At 44.1% G+C, this 14,496-nt stretch overlaps 1 protein-coding gene across 1 annotated transcript in view; it reads left to right on the top strand.

The window, feature by feature from the left end:
• LOC147727738 (uncharacterized) overlaps positions 1-14,039 on the top strand; it is a 158,498-nt gene extending 144,459 nt beyond the window's left edge. The window contains exon 9 of the mRNA XM_086961738.1: positions 11,508-14,039. Within this exon, the coding sequence (XP_086817864.1) occupies positions 11,508-12,115 (608 nt within the window). The 3' untranslated portion in view covers positions 12,116-14,039. The remainder of the gene's footprint in view (positions 1-11,507) is intronic.
• Positions 14,040-14,496: the final 457 nt, after the last annotated feature.

Genomic DNA, 14,496 nt, shown 5'->3' with positions numbered 1-14,496 from the left:
ACATCCAAGGGGACGCCGTCCGGTCCTGGAGCTTTCCCTGCGGTGCTCTCATTTATGACCATTATGACTTCTTCGTAGGAGATTTCAATATCCAGGGGAAAGTATGTGAGTTGTGCGTTAGCTTCGCCCTCAACTGCAGCAACGATTCCCTCACTCTGATTTAAAACTTCATCCATGTAAAGCTCTTTAAAAAAATTTACCCATTTATCTTCAGTAATTACCGCATCAATAATATCAGTTTGCCTATTTCCGAAAAAGGGGGCATTAACCGCTTTCGAAAAAACAATATTATCCTTAGTTATACATGCCTGGTGCAAAGCCTGCCATGCTTGAGTTTGAGTTTGAGTTTGAGTTTTAAAAGTTTTATATAGCGCTCTTTCACCAGCGGTTTCATGGCGCTGTAACTGGCAGATCTCCACAGGGGACAAGGAGTGAAGGACAGAGAAAAGGAACTACATGAAGATTTTACTGAAAAAATAAGCTTTAAGTTTCTTACGAAACTGGGAATATGAGGTAAGGGATCTGAGCTCCAAGGGTAATGAATTCCAGAGAGCTGGGGCAAGGGTCGCAAATTTTGACCCCCCCCACTTTTTCCGACGAAACCGGGGAACTGTCAGGAGAAATTTGGAAGAGGATCGGAGCTCCCTGGCTGGAAGGTAGGGGACAATCTCCGAGGAAATGAAGGCAGGGGCCGTGCCCAGTCGAGCCTGGTAGGTGATGGTCGCAAGCTTGAACTGGACACGTTCCCGAACCGGGAGCCAATGTAAGGTTTTCAGGAGGGGAGTGACATGTGAGGATTTGGGAAGGTTAAAGACCAACCGAGCCGCCTGTTTTTGAATCATCTGCAACCGCCTGAGACTATATGCAGGTATGCCTGCATATAGGGCGTTGCCATAATCCAGGCGGGAAATGACCATCGTAAGGACGATCAGTTTCAAGGCCTCGAAGGTGAAAAATCGAGAGACCTTGCGGATGGTACGGAGAGAAAGAAAAGAAGAAGAAACCACACAGCTGACCTGGGAGTGAAGGGTGAGGTGAGAGTTGAGTTTGATGCCTAAAGTTTTGACCGAGGTAGAGGGGACCGGAGGGAGACCAAGGGAGGGGGGCCAAAAAAGTGAAGTCCAGGGACTGGAGCAACCACCCGTCAACACCAGCTTGGTCTTGTCGGGGTTGAGTTTCAGGTGGTTGAAATCCATCCAGTCCCGGATAAAAATCATAGTAGACTGGAAATTAGAAATAGAGGCAGAAGATGAAGAGAGGTTGAAAACAAGTTGGAGATCATCCGCATAGTTATATACGGTGACCTCCATTTGTTCTAAAGAAAAAATAAGGGGAGAAATGTAAAGATTAAACAGAAGAGGTGAGAGGGAGGAACCTTGGGGGACCCCGCACTGAACCTTCCGGAAGTCCGCAGAGAAGTCACCCAGGCGAACCGCCTGGGTGCGGTCCTTCAGGAAGGAGGACAACCATACCAGGGCCGTACCCCCGATCCCCACCGCCCTGACACGGGAGAGTAAGATGGTGTGATCCACCGTGTCAAAGGCGGCAGAGAGATCGAGGAGGACTAATGCCTGGAATTGATTGGAGTCCCTCCCCTCCCTGAGGTTGTCGAGGACCGAAAGGACTACGGACTCCGTAGAGTGTGCGGGGCGAAAGCCAGCCTGACGGGAAGCCAATACCCCATTCTCTTCGACGAAGGTGCTCAGAGACCTGGTGACATGGCGCTCGAGTACCTTAGCCAAGAATGGTAAGAGAGAGATGGGGCGATAATTGGCAGGGATCGAGGGGTCCGCGCCAGGCTTCTTTAAGATAGGTAAAATAATAGCAGATTTCAAAGTGTTTGGAACAACTCCCTGAGAAAGGGAGCTGTTAAGAAAGTGAAGGGGGAATCAGGGCAGGTGGTGTAAATGTGACGGAGTATGTGAGCGGGACAAGTATCAAGAGGAGAGCCAGATTTTACAAGGGGGATTAGTGATGTAAAGGTTTCCTTCGTCAGGGGGGGGAGTATTTAATAGTCCTTGCGGGGGAGGGCACGGAGGGTCAACAAATGACGGGGAAGGTGGCGGGATGTTGGCTTTGATGGTGGCGATCTTATCAATAAAAAAACTGTTCAAAGAGTGACAAAGGGCCTGGGAAGGGGAGGGCTTAAGGGAGGTGCGATCTGAAAAGGCTAGGTTCTGAACAATCGAGAAGATTTCTCTAGATTGGTTCTCGGCTGTGAGGATCTTGGAGGAGAAATAGGCTGTTTTAGTGGCCAAAATAGCATTCTTATATTGGGCTAATAGAGTGGTAAAGTCAGCTCTTAAGATGGGACAATAGTTTCTCCTCCAGGCCCTCTCAGCACGGCGTACCGATAGTTTGATGGATTTCAGGTCATCGGTAAACCACCGATTGGCATCTTTCTCCCGTTTGGAAGTCAATCGCTTCAAGGGAGCGATAGACTCGCTGGCGGAAGAGAGCCACTGTTCAATGGTGTTAGCCTGAGCCAGGGTAGACAGACCGTGAAGGGCGGGGTAGGAAGCACTTAAAAGGGCAGACAAGTTCGCCGGGTCAACTCTGCTCCACGAGCGGACCCAAACATTTTTAGGAAGGGGAACCCTAAGTGTAGAACTAAGAGGAAGAGAAAAAGAAAGCAGGTGGTGGTCGGACCAAGCATAGGGAGAAATAAAGAGGGAGTCAACAGGGCAGTTCAAGGACCAAATCTGGTCCAGGACATGGCCCTTGACGTGAGTTGGGGAGGATACGTGGGAGACAAAATTAAGAGATAAAAGTGTGTCTGTGAACTCTCTGGAAGATAGACACTCTGCAGGGTCAGAGGGCCAGAAGTTAAAATCGCCCAGTAGTAACACTGAGGAATTATTGACGGTGAGGGTGGCTAGTACCTCCTGGAAATCAGGGAGAAAGCGTAGAGGTGACTGGGGAGGACGATAAATGAGCACACAGGTGAGAGGGGGGGAAGTGGACGTAGTACGGATAGCGAGATATTCAGTGGTAGCAATATCGGGGAGAGAGAGCAGTTGAAATGGAAGGTCAGATCGGGCAATGACTGCTACGCCGCACCCCGCTCTGCCAGGAGAGCGATCCGCTCGGAGGGCGTAGTAAGGAGCTGGCAGAGTGGCAAGCAGCGTAGGTAGGGAGTCATCACAGAACCATGTCTCCATTAAAAAGAGGAGATCCGGTGCGTGAAGATCTAACAGCACCGATAGTTCATGTGAATGAGCCACCGCCGATCTGGTATTCAAATAATAAGCCTTAAGAGACCTGACTGGATCAGTGTTGGCATCGTCTTTGGGGGGAGGGGCAGAAGTGAGAGAGGGCGATGGACAGAAACAGTGAGAAACAGGGGATAAATTAAGCAGGGATATCCAGGAGTGAGTAGAGGGAGGTAAAACCCACGGGCCCTGTAGAATGTGGAGATGAGAAGGGGTGTAGGAAATAAATTGGGCAGGGTGATGTGCCCCTAGCCCCGGACGGGCGCAGACGGGCTTAACTTAGGCGCAACTTCGGCGCGCCTTCGTCGCGCCCGCTGCGCCCGCCCGCTGCGCCGTCTGTGAGGGGAAGTTGTGATATAGGGACACATGTGAGGGGAGTTTGAAAAGGGGGCGTGGCAGGGGGTGGAGGGACAGAGGAGCTGCCCCGCCAACCACAGAGCAGCCCGAGATGGTGGCCACGCCCGTCCCCGCCCTCGTGACCTGCCCGTCAGAGGGTGAGGGAACGATCAGCGTGGGGGGCTCTGGCGGCGGCAGGCAGGGGAGTCAAGAGGCGTCAAGGGGTGCGCGATGTCCAGAGCGCAGCCCCTGAAGAATGAAGGCAAGGTATTTAAAAGTGCAGTCTCAAGAGCAGTCTCGTGAATTTAAAAGTGAAGTTGCGCCGCGCCTCGGCAACGTTGTAGCTCCCGGCAGAGCCTCGGGAGATCTGGTCAGTTTCTACGGGCGGGACTCGCCCAGCAGAAGAAGATTGCCAGGGGGGGGGGGGGACAGAGGAGCTGCCCCGCCAACCACAGAGCAGCCTGAGATGGTGGCCACGCCCGTCCCCGCCCTCGTGACCTGCCCGTCAGAGGGTGAGGGAACGATCAGCGTGGGGGGCTCTGGCGGCGGCAGGCAGGGGAGTCAAGAGGCGTCAAGGGGTGCGTGATGTCCAGAGCGCAGCCCCTGAAGAATGAAGGCAAGGTATTTAAAAGTGCAGTCTCGAGAGCAGTCTCGTGAATTTAAAAGTGAAGTTGCGCCGCGCCTTGGCAGCATTGTAGCTCCCGGCAGAGCCTTGGGAGATCTGGTCAGTTTCTACGGGCGGGACTCGCCCAGCTGAAGAAGATTGCCAGGGGGGGAGGGACAGAGGAGCTGCCCCGCCAACCACAGAGCAGCCCGAGATGGTGGCCACGCCCGTCCCCGCCCTCGTGACCTGCCCGTCAGAGGGTGAGGGAACGATCAGCGTGGGGGGCTCTGGCGGCGGCAGGCAGGGGAGTCAAGAGGCGTCAAGGGGTGCACGATGTCCAGAGCGCAGCCCCTGAAGAATGAAGGCAAGGTATTTAAAAGTGCAGTCTCGAGAGCAGTCTTGTGAATTTAAAAGTGAAGTTACGCCGCGCCTCGGCAGCGTTTTAGCTCCCGGCAGAGCCTCGGGAGATCTGGTCAGTTTCTGCTTCCGTTTTCAGTTGGGTCTTTCGCTTTTTTTTATTGATAGTCGGTAATCTTTTCTGGCCAGTCTCACCTCTTCCTTACTTTTAGTTTCATGTTTTAGGACTTTCACATTTATCTTATTAACCAAGGTTTCAAGGAAGACCACGGGGTCCACTTTAGCCCAGTTTAAAGTGTTTCCGTTATCCTCGCGAGATTTATTTTACAATTAAAGTTGTTTCTTTCTCTTTGGAAGTTTTTGTGTCCCCTTCTACATAGAGGTCCAACCTGATCGGGTAATGATCACTCATCACTATTTCACATGCTTTGCAGATACAGACCTTACAGGAATACCTGTTTGTCATAAGGGCGAAATCAATTACTGAATTACACCCACTCCCATTAAAAGTGGGCTCGAAGGGTACAGGGGGTGTGCATAATTCGTTCGCATAGCCCAAGTCGAATTGGAAAGTTATTTTATTCAACAGATCCCCCATAGTTTTGTGGGAGAAATGGGTTAATGTGTCTTCCTTGTCTTTGCCTAGGCCGCAAATGCCCTGTTGGCTATGTCGACATAAGGAACAGTTAAAATCACCAACCCATATAATACACATATCCCCTGGCAAATGTTCTTGTATGTGTCTCAGTGCTTGACATAATTCCGCTAGGACCTTTGTGATTTGGGTTTTAGGGATGTTGTTATAGAAATGTATTAAAACTGTGCCCTTTTCTCCCCCCAAACTCACTGACAATATCTGATAAAATTCAGTCCCATTCTCAAGCTTCACATTCATCTTCCCCGCCGTATTGGACACATAAGTACATAAGCCCCCTTTGTTACGCCTCACCCTACTATAACTGGCTGGGGTGTGGAAGGTGCGGAAACCATTATTATGGATGTCTGCGGTTACCCAAGTTTCTTGTAGGCAGACTATGGAATAATCCTCTTAGAAAGTTAACCACAAGGGGTTTCTCACCTTAGACGGGAGCCCTGCAATATTCCAAGATACTATTTTACAAGTTTTACTTATTTCCAGGTTCTTATTTCCTACCCTTGAGTCAGCTACAGTCCTACTATTTCCTGACATGCTCCCTATCTCTCTCGAGATTGCATCTTTATTAAGTCTGTGTTCATTTGTATATTGCCTTTCCATTACAACCTCCAATATATCCCCTCCCGCCCGGCTGTCTTCTGTATTCAATATACTTTGTCTCGCTTTCTCATGTATAGTAGGGTGATCATGTCCCTGTGCATCCAAGTTGTTATCGGCTATTGATGACCGTTTCTCCCTCCTTACCCCACTCCTCCTCCTGTACTGTGCATTTGGTCAATCTAAGTCTTCCATCAACGCTAATAAATCAAATCAATTTTGTAGTGGCACGGTCCATGGTTTAATTGCATCATTACACAGGTTCCTAGTTTTTTTTTTTTGCGGGTACATGGGTGAAGGGGTATAGAAAGCCCCCAATGGCAAGACATTAAATTCACTATAATTAAAAGATGAATTCCCTCTCCTGTTCAAGATTGTACGCACTAACCTGGGGTCACTGAATGTTAAAACTATACAATCACCCTCTAGGATTTACGTTCTTTTCCCACCCACTTGACCCGTCTCGCCATTTTGAAAGTTTTAAACAATGCATTACTAAGGCCAGTATGTCATCCTAAACAGTGCAATGATTTATTGCGAAGTTCTTCCCATGTTACCTGCCCTGATGTAAGCATCTTAGGGACATTGGCCAGGATTACTATGTAAGGTGTGTCTGCTGGGGGTAGGTCTAATTGATCAGCCGATAAGATTGCTAATGGATGTTTCATCAATGTCTCTGGGGCCCATGAACTACTCCCTGGGTTAATGTTTTTTGCCACATCCTGTATATTGTGACCGGTTTTTCCTAGCTGCTCATATCCACTGGGATTGCTTTTTTGAAGAAGCAGTCTAGGTACCTGGTCTAAAACTGGGGTGGCGGAAGGGTTAATGCCATTATTCCCACTTGAGATGTTCTGTGTATTTAAATTAGATGAATTACCATTGCCTTGAATACTCTTAACCCCTTCTGCGGTTTTATTTCTTCCAATTAAATACCCTCTAAATTTGCCACTCTTATCAGTTAATTTCCGTAGTACTCCTATCATATGGGCATACATTTCATAAATTTTTTTGCTATATTTTCTAAGTCTAATGTTTGTCCCTCGATTTGCGTGTTCAATGTTGCTTTTCCTGAGCTACCCAGGTTTCTATGTGCAGTTGATTTATGTGCAGGGGATTTCCTTTTCTTAAATAATAGTTTTTTGGGCCGGTCTATCGTGCTCTTTCCTGCAAGTTCCGTAATTAGCACGTCCTTGCTCCCACCCGGATTCTTAATACATTTCGGAGGTGATTGAGAATCCTCCTCTTGATCGCTCACCTCTACGTGATCAGAAATCTCCTGTATGCACCCATTCACTTTTCCCTGTGCACCTAGGTTCTCGTTTAAGGAGGGGATAGAAAGATTCAATGTGCTTGGGAGCGACAAGTCCTCCGATATTACCCCCTGCCTCCCTTTGGTAATCGTCTCCTCTACTGTGTTAATTTGTTCTTCTATGTCCCCCATGGCACCAGATAGGTAAGTCGGCAGTGATGTATGACCGGCTAATTTCAGATTTGTATTACCCGCTTTAGTTATCTGGCTCATTTTCCTTTTACTCATTTCTACAATCTTGTTTAGACCCCCCTGATAGTAGTTGTATCTTACACGTAATGTTATTCATCCAGTTCATTCGTATGTCTCTTCTAACGAGCTAAGGTGGGCCCACGCTCGTCCCGCGTTGCGTGGGAATATCTGGAAGAAAAAGCGAGGACCAGGGAGTGGGTGCAAGGTGCGACATGCACTCCGGTGCCCCAGCGGCGATAGTCCCAAAAATGCAATGTGCGTTGCAGAGCACGCACCACTGCCGAGCACGAATTATAAGAGCTGTCAGAGGGGCGGCCGGGCACAGCCTCTGACTGTCCCGGACGGGCACAGATGGGCCCTCCCTTGGTCCGGGCTTCATCCGGGCTGCGTCCCGTGCGCGGGGTAGAGGCTGCGCTATGAGCGCGTTGGCCCCGTCTCCCCTTCACTCGCCGCAGCTGCGGAGTACAGCGGTACACTCTGGGGATTGCAGTCCACCCCAGAGTGTAAAGGCTCGAGTGGTGCGGATGGCGCAACAGTGGCGGCGTTGCTCCTGGGACACTCGTCCCACCAGGGGTAGTCAGGAGATTGCTGGATTGCAGCGGCAGCAGAGAGGCACCACGGACACCATGAGCAGGCAAGAGAACAGTTTTTTAAATCAAATATACCACTTAAATTCACCAGTTATATTCATCTCAAGTAACTATAACTCGTGCCCTAAAGTAACTATAACTCACGGCCTCGCCATGCACTGATAATTATCTCTTATATTATGTCACTCATGACATATTCTATGACATTGTTGATAACATCACTGCAACATCTGAAATGACATAATGGATGACAATACTGTGCATTGCAGGGTAACTTTTTTGGATATAACTATGTATGTAAAAAATAATAAATTGGAAGCCAAAATGTACAGTAAACCAACTGCAGGTAATACGGTATTACATGCCAATAGTTTTCACCCCGAAGCTTAATAAATAGCATACCATATGGGGAGCATTTGAGAGTAGTAGGAAATTGCAGGTAACCGGAACACACCAGATTGGATAAACGATTTAGAGAAAGACGTTATTCAACAGAATTGATCCCACAAGCAAGATTAAAGGCCAACCAGAAGCGAAGAGAAACAGTTTTATTTCGAGGCAATATAAACAAAGACAAACGAATTTCAGAGTTCAGATTATTCACAAGGTTCTTAAAAGAGAAAGGAAATATCAGAAGGATGATGCAAAATTACTGGCCTTTGGTAAGAAGTGACCAAGTATTAGGGACGTTATTCCCAAGGAAACCAGAGGTTACATTTAGAAGCACCAAATCCATGAAAGACATGTTAATAAAAAGGAGTCCGGAGATGCTATAAAAAAAGTAGTTGGTTCCAAAACTGTCCAGGTTTTAAAAAATGCAACAGATGTAATGCCTTCAATTATGAAAACAATAAAAAAAAATATTTTGCCCATTTAATACAAAGCTGCATAAGATTGGAGGCCCTTTTCACTGTAAAAGTGATTTTGTAGTTTATATGCTAACATGTCCATGTGGACTGTCATATGTATGGCGCACCACCCTGTACGTACTCAAAGGGTACTACAGAGCCATAAAGAATAAAGATAAAACATACCCACTAGCCAGACACTTCCGAGAAGTGCATAAAAGCAACAATAAATTGTTAAACTATTATGTAATAGATTCTGTCCGCAGTAACATGAGGGCAGGAGATCGGGAACAGCAGTTAAAGAGACATGAATCTCTCTATATATTAGAACTCAACACCAAGATTCCATTTGGCTTCAATGCGGAAGAATATTTACATACACATCTTTGATGGAAAATAAGAAATATTGTTAGGCAACTTTCCCATTGCATCAGGAGCTAGACTTTAAAAAGCTGTACAACGTGTGAGCAGAAGGCATATGGAAGATAAAACAATGATTTAGATATATACATTGATTGCATTAAACCCCTACCTAACTTTTCTTTAGTAAAAGGCCATAGCTTATGACATTCAATCAAATATTGCCTCTCTACAGTGGTTATGACACGGTTTAAGTGATACTGTGGGAAGTCAATCAAAAAATATTACAGTACCAGCTATGGGACAATGGAAATGTATAATTCGTGGTATTAGGGCACTAGTCCAAGATTTATGAAATTTTAGAAAGGAATGTCTTGTAATCTAAGTTTGACTTCTATATTCATGAAGTTCAACATACATGAAGAAAGATTTTTGAATACGAGGGTTTTCAACAAATGAATTTATAATGTGCCCCAGACATTGATGGCTCAATACAATTTACTGCAACATGTAAATAATGTATATGAAATTAAATTATATTTTGCATGGAAATAAGATAGGAAATTCGATAAGTTGTGCACAATTTAAGATTAATTTGGAGATATTAATTAATAATATTAGAAATTCGGTGATAGGATTAGCAATAAGTATTTGTAACAATGAAATGTTTCTTTAGTGTTGGACTTAAACTGTGATTAGTATGTTGACAATTTCTATGAATGGTTTTGTACGCACACACTTTAAAAACTGATTTAAGAATGGCGCTCCATTGTGTTCACAAGGCTTAGGATACAGCCAAAACACGTCAGGGCAGACTCTATTTAGAGATTAAGGGAGTCCTACACAATTTGCGGTGTTTTGGTGCCTTGTGTTGTGGAGAAGTAGCAAGAGGAGATGTATGTGTGAGTGTGTATATATATATATATATATATTGCATACAATGTGATCCTCCAGAGAAAAATAAAATTATATATATATATATATATATATATATATATATATATATATATATATATATATATATATATATATATATATATACACACACACATATATTTGTATATATATATAGCCCCCGACCCTTCAAGGCGGCCTCACGGAGAAATGGGCTCGGAGTAACCCATCAAAAGACACCAACCAGTGTAACAAAGTGAGGCCCAATGCTGAAAAACGAGGTTTTATTCAGGCAGTGGCAGCGCAGCAAACTTCCAAATACTAACATTTCGGCCGGAGCCTTGTTCACAGCAGGAAGTGAAGGACTGATAATTGGCAAGTGCATGTTGAGTGCTTTTTAAAATATCAGTCACCTGACAGTACGTAAAAAATACAAGTCCCACAATGCATGCCCTCTATTAGTAAGTAATTATGCTGAAAGTTCAAATCTTTCTTTTACCGTGTTTATGGATGCACTGTTCTTACGTGCAATACATTGTTCAGGTGTGGGGTTATTCCATCAAGGTGTCAAGCGAATTAGCAGTCTCTGCGATGTATTTCAGATTTTTCATTTTGCTAGAAACAAACATCATAGTCCAGCAAGATCGCCGAAGGAAGTCATCCCTCGCGAATCCTTTCCACCACGCAGACATGTTTTTTACTCCTTTAGCTTTCCTAAGTAGGCTTGGTGCGTGGGTGGGTCATGCTCCTCGTTTCAAATCCACACAAAGATTCCCCGAATCTGGAGCCGCCGACCCTTCAAGGCGGCCTCACGGCGAAATGGGCTCGGAGTAACCCATCAAAAGACACCAACCAGTGTAACAGAAAGTGAGGCCCAATAAACTGCAAAATACTAACGTTTCGGCCGGAGCCTTGTTCACAGCAGGAAGTGAAGGACTGATAATTGGCAAGTGCATGTTGAGTGCTTTTTAAAATATCAGTCACCTGACAGTACGTAAAAAATACAAGTTCCACAATGCATGCCCTCTATTAGTAAGTAATTATGCTGAAAGTTCAAATCTTTCTTTTACCATGTTTATGGATGCAATGTTCTTACGTGCAATACATTTTCAGGTGTGGGGTTATTCCATCAATATGTATATGTATATCTATATATATATATATATATATATATATATATATATATATATATATATATATATATATATATATATATATGTATATATATATATATATATATATATATATATATATATATATATATATATATGTTCGTCCAGTGTCTGTGTTAAAGTGACGTACAGCCCAATCGCTGGGGTTGCTCGTAAAACTCCCGCGCCCGGCCATATTAACCTGGCAACTCTTCCGTCATATATAAAAATGGAATTGCACTCCGCATAATCTATCTTCAAATTTTGTTCGCCCGGCGGATCACAAAAAGTGCAATGTCAGACATGTTTCGGCTAACAAAGTCTTTCTATATGAAAACAGTATATTTCTATGCCTTCACATTTAAAAAGCTAATGCCTTAATTTCTCCTTTTCCAACAGATAATGAAAACATGGAAAGAGAAAGGAAACGTAGATATTTTGGAAAAGGCACTGAAGAAATCGTACCAAGGAAAGTTCAATCAAGAAAAGGCAAAATGAAAATGGTGCATAGTTCTCAGAACGAAACAAACTGTGAAAGTCAGTTGTGGACTGGAAATAAACCGGAATTGGAAGGGGACCAAATGGCTCAACAAGAAGCACAGTTCAACAACAGCTCACTTTCCTTTTCACATCAGAGAAACCCTGCAGAAGACTTACCAAATAGCTATAATACATATGAGAGTCATCCAGATTATTTAAAGCTCACATATCGTTCTGAAACTCAGCAAAATAGGACACGATATTCATGTACTCAATGCATGAAAAGTTTCAGTGCAAAAACAAGTGTCACTAGGCACCAAAGAACACACACTGGAGAGAGGCCTTTTCAATGTACTGAATGTGACAAAAGCTTCATTCAGAATGGCGATCTTATCAGACACCAAAGATCGCATTCAGGAGAAAGACCGTATCATTGTCTTGACTGTGGGAAAAGATTCAGTCAGAAGGGGCACCTCAGAAGTCACCAGAGAACGCATGCAGTGTATTCTAGAACAAGCCCCAACTAACAAGTATCACCTTAATATCATATAAAGCAACCCATGGGAATAAAAAAATATTAATTTGACGCACATAAAAATGCTGTGTTACAGTGATTGTTAATTAACACCAGAAAATAAATCCAAACACCACAATAGCTCTGCAGATTGTTTAAGAAGGTTTGCCACAGTGTCAAACTTATTAATAATGACATCATGTCTGTTTTAGGTTTTTGTTTGGTGTCTTTACTGCAACAGTTAAAGTCTCAGACCAAGGGCACAGTGCTGGCAACTGAGCACAATCATTTGAAGTCTGAATGAGCTGGTGTTCTTCAACTTGCAATACAGAGCATTATCTTAACCTAAAAGGACTCCATATTAAAGTCCTTCCTGTCATCATATCTTGACAAGAAGACACACAATGTCATAAAAAGTAGATCTTTGCTTAAACTGAAGTTGTGTACATAAAACAGGTAAGACCTGTTTAACAACAAACTGGGAAAGCCCAAACAAATCTGGTTATTCCAATAATAATATTAACCACTAGTGTAGTGGAAACCATAAATGAATTGCGTCCTGGTCTATTCACTTAAAAATGTTATAATCAAACCCAGATTTGCTTATTGTCTATGGAAGTATTGATTCCAAATATCTACAGATGCACCTAAAGTAAAAGAAGAGAAGAAACACTCACAGCAAGCATATTTTTAAGTAATTAACTAGAATAACCCAGATTGTGTAAGATGGTCCATCCACAAAGCCTTCTAGGTCTACCTAAATATGACACTCCTAGTTGTGAGTCCCAATAATAAGAAGTTGTGATCATTTTTCCATAACCTCAAAGGGCATGAGGCCTAAGAAGGAATTTTGTTACAAAGAAAGGAAACTATATAAGTTCTGCGTATATGATTGAACTTCAGATCCTTGTCTTGCATAGTTGCCTAAGGCCACCAGTACGTGGGTCCAGTAAGATAGTACGCATTTATGAAGAAGAAAATTTCTTACCATGGAAATCTGTAGATTTGTGTCTCTTTAGTGTAAAGATGTTTGCTCGTATTGGTTGTACTGGTGAAAATCTTGTAGATGGAGCGTTCTTGGTTTCTGTGCACAAAAGATTAAAATTAACTTTTTCGCAGCACCAAATGCTAATGGCAAGTTAGACAGTCATTAATGCTCTAGAGTCTACTGCATAACCAACCCAGGTTAACCCTGCTCCCCTTGGTGATGGTCATGGGATGACTCCGAGTGCTAGTTGTTTAGTTTTTGCTCTCTGCTGGTTAGAGCATTCTGGATCCTGTAGGAAGCAACGTCTTATCATCTCCCATGTCTCTGAGCCGGCCTGAGAAGCTTCCACTATCTTTCCTGTCGCAGGCTTTCTGCGCCTCTGATTTTACATCTCTCTCGTTGGATGGGGTAAGCGATTCATTAGTGTCATTAGTGGATTCCACACCAATGGCGTTTTTACTTCTTCAAATGATTGCATATCTGGATGCAGGGGAATACTTGCTACTCCTCATCTGCCACAGGATGCTGTGATCACTCTAGGTGTCCCATGAGCGTGGTTTCCGATGAAGATGCAAACACACTGGATCAGGGGCTGCTGACATTTCATAATTCATACAAAAAAACATAATTTTATAGACTGCAATGAGAGCCTTCCCATACCTCAGCCTTTTATGGTGGAGTGAAAAGATTGGTTTAGCTCCGTTGTGATTCTTCGCAAGTGCACAATCAAAGATTCTCCTTGCCCTGACAATGAAAGTGGGCTGCCATTGGGGGACTATCAAAGTAAAAAAGAGGCCTGAGATGCCGTGTATAACTTGAATATGATCACATTGTGGCGAGATGTCAAATGTCCTAACGTATTCCTAAATGTTATGCTTTTGTAGCTTGGTGATGCTTTTTGTCATTTCAATGCCAATAAATTGTGTTATTAAAAAAAACTAATAGACTGTCACAGTCTCAAAGTTCTCATCCTGTTCAAGTGCTAAAGGGGAACTAGGGTATTGGGGTCTATGCCTGTTCTGGACTATGAGGGACACTAAGAGACCCTCATAGTTACGAGCTCTGATACAAGCCAGGAACTAAGGAAAGGCCTGGGTCTCTGCCTTCGGTTGCCCATTAGGAACACAATGGGACGCATCCTGATGCCGGACAATGAAACAAAGACTTGTGAGAGAATAAGACCCTGCTTATGGTAGAGCAGAAATTTAAAGAGACTTTTCATGCCTTAAAACTGCTGCATTGCTCTCACATCATTTCCCCTCTTTTCTTTCTGTGTGCAAAAATTAATCTGCCTCTCCTGACAAAAACACAGAAAGGAGGAGTTTATCTAAAACCAACCATCAGAAGGAAATTTCAACAATGGGGAAAAAAATTGCTAAAGCTAGCTTCAAATGTCCCCTTGCTTT

This window comes from Lissotriton vulgaris, chromosome 3_1 (assembly GCF_964263255.1).
Source record: "Lissotriton vulgaris chromosome 3_1, aLisVul1.2, whole genome shotgun sequence".
Classification (NCBI taxonomy): Eukaryota; Metazoa; Chordata; class Amphibia; order Caudata; family Salamandridae; genus Lissotriton; species Lissotriton vulgaris.
The sequence above is the reverse complement of the archived record's forward strand: the minus strand, read 5'-3'. Positions and strand labels throughout refer to the sequence as shown.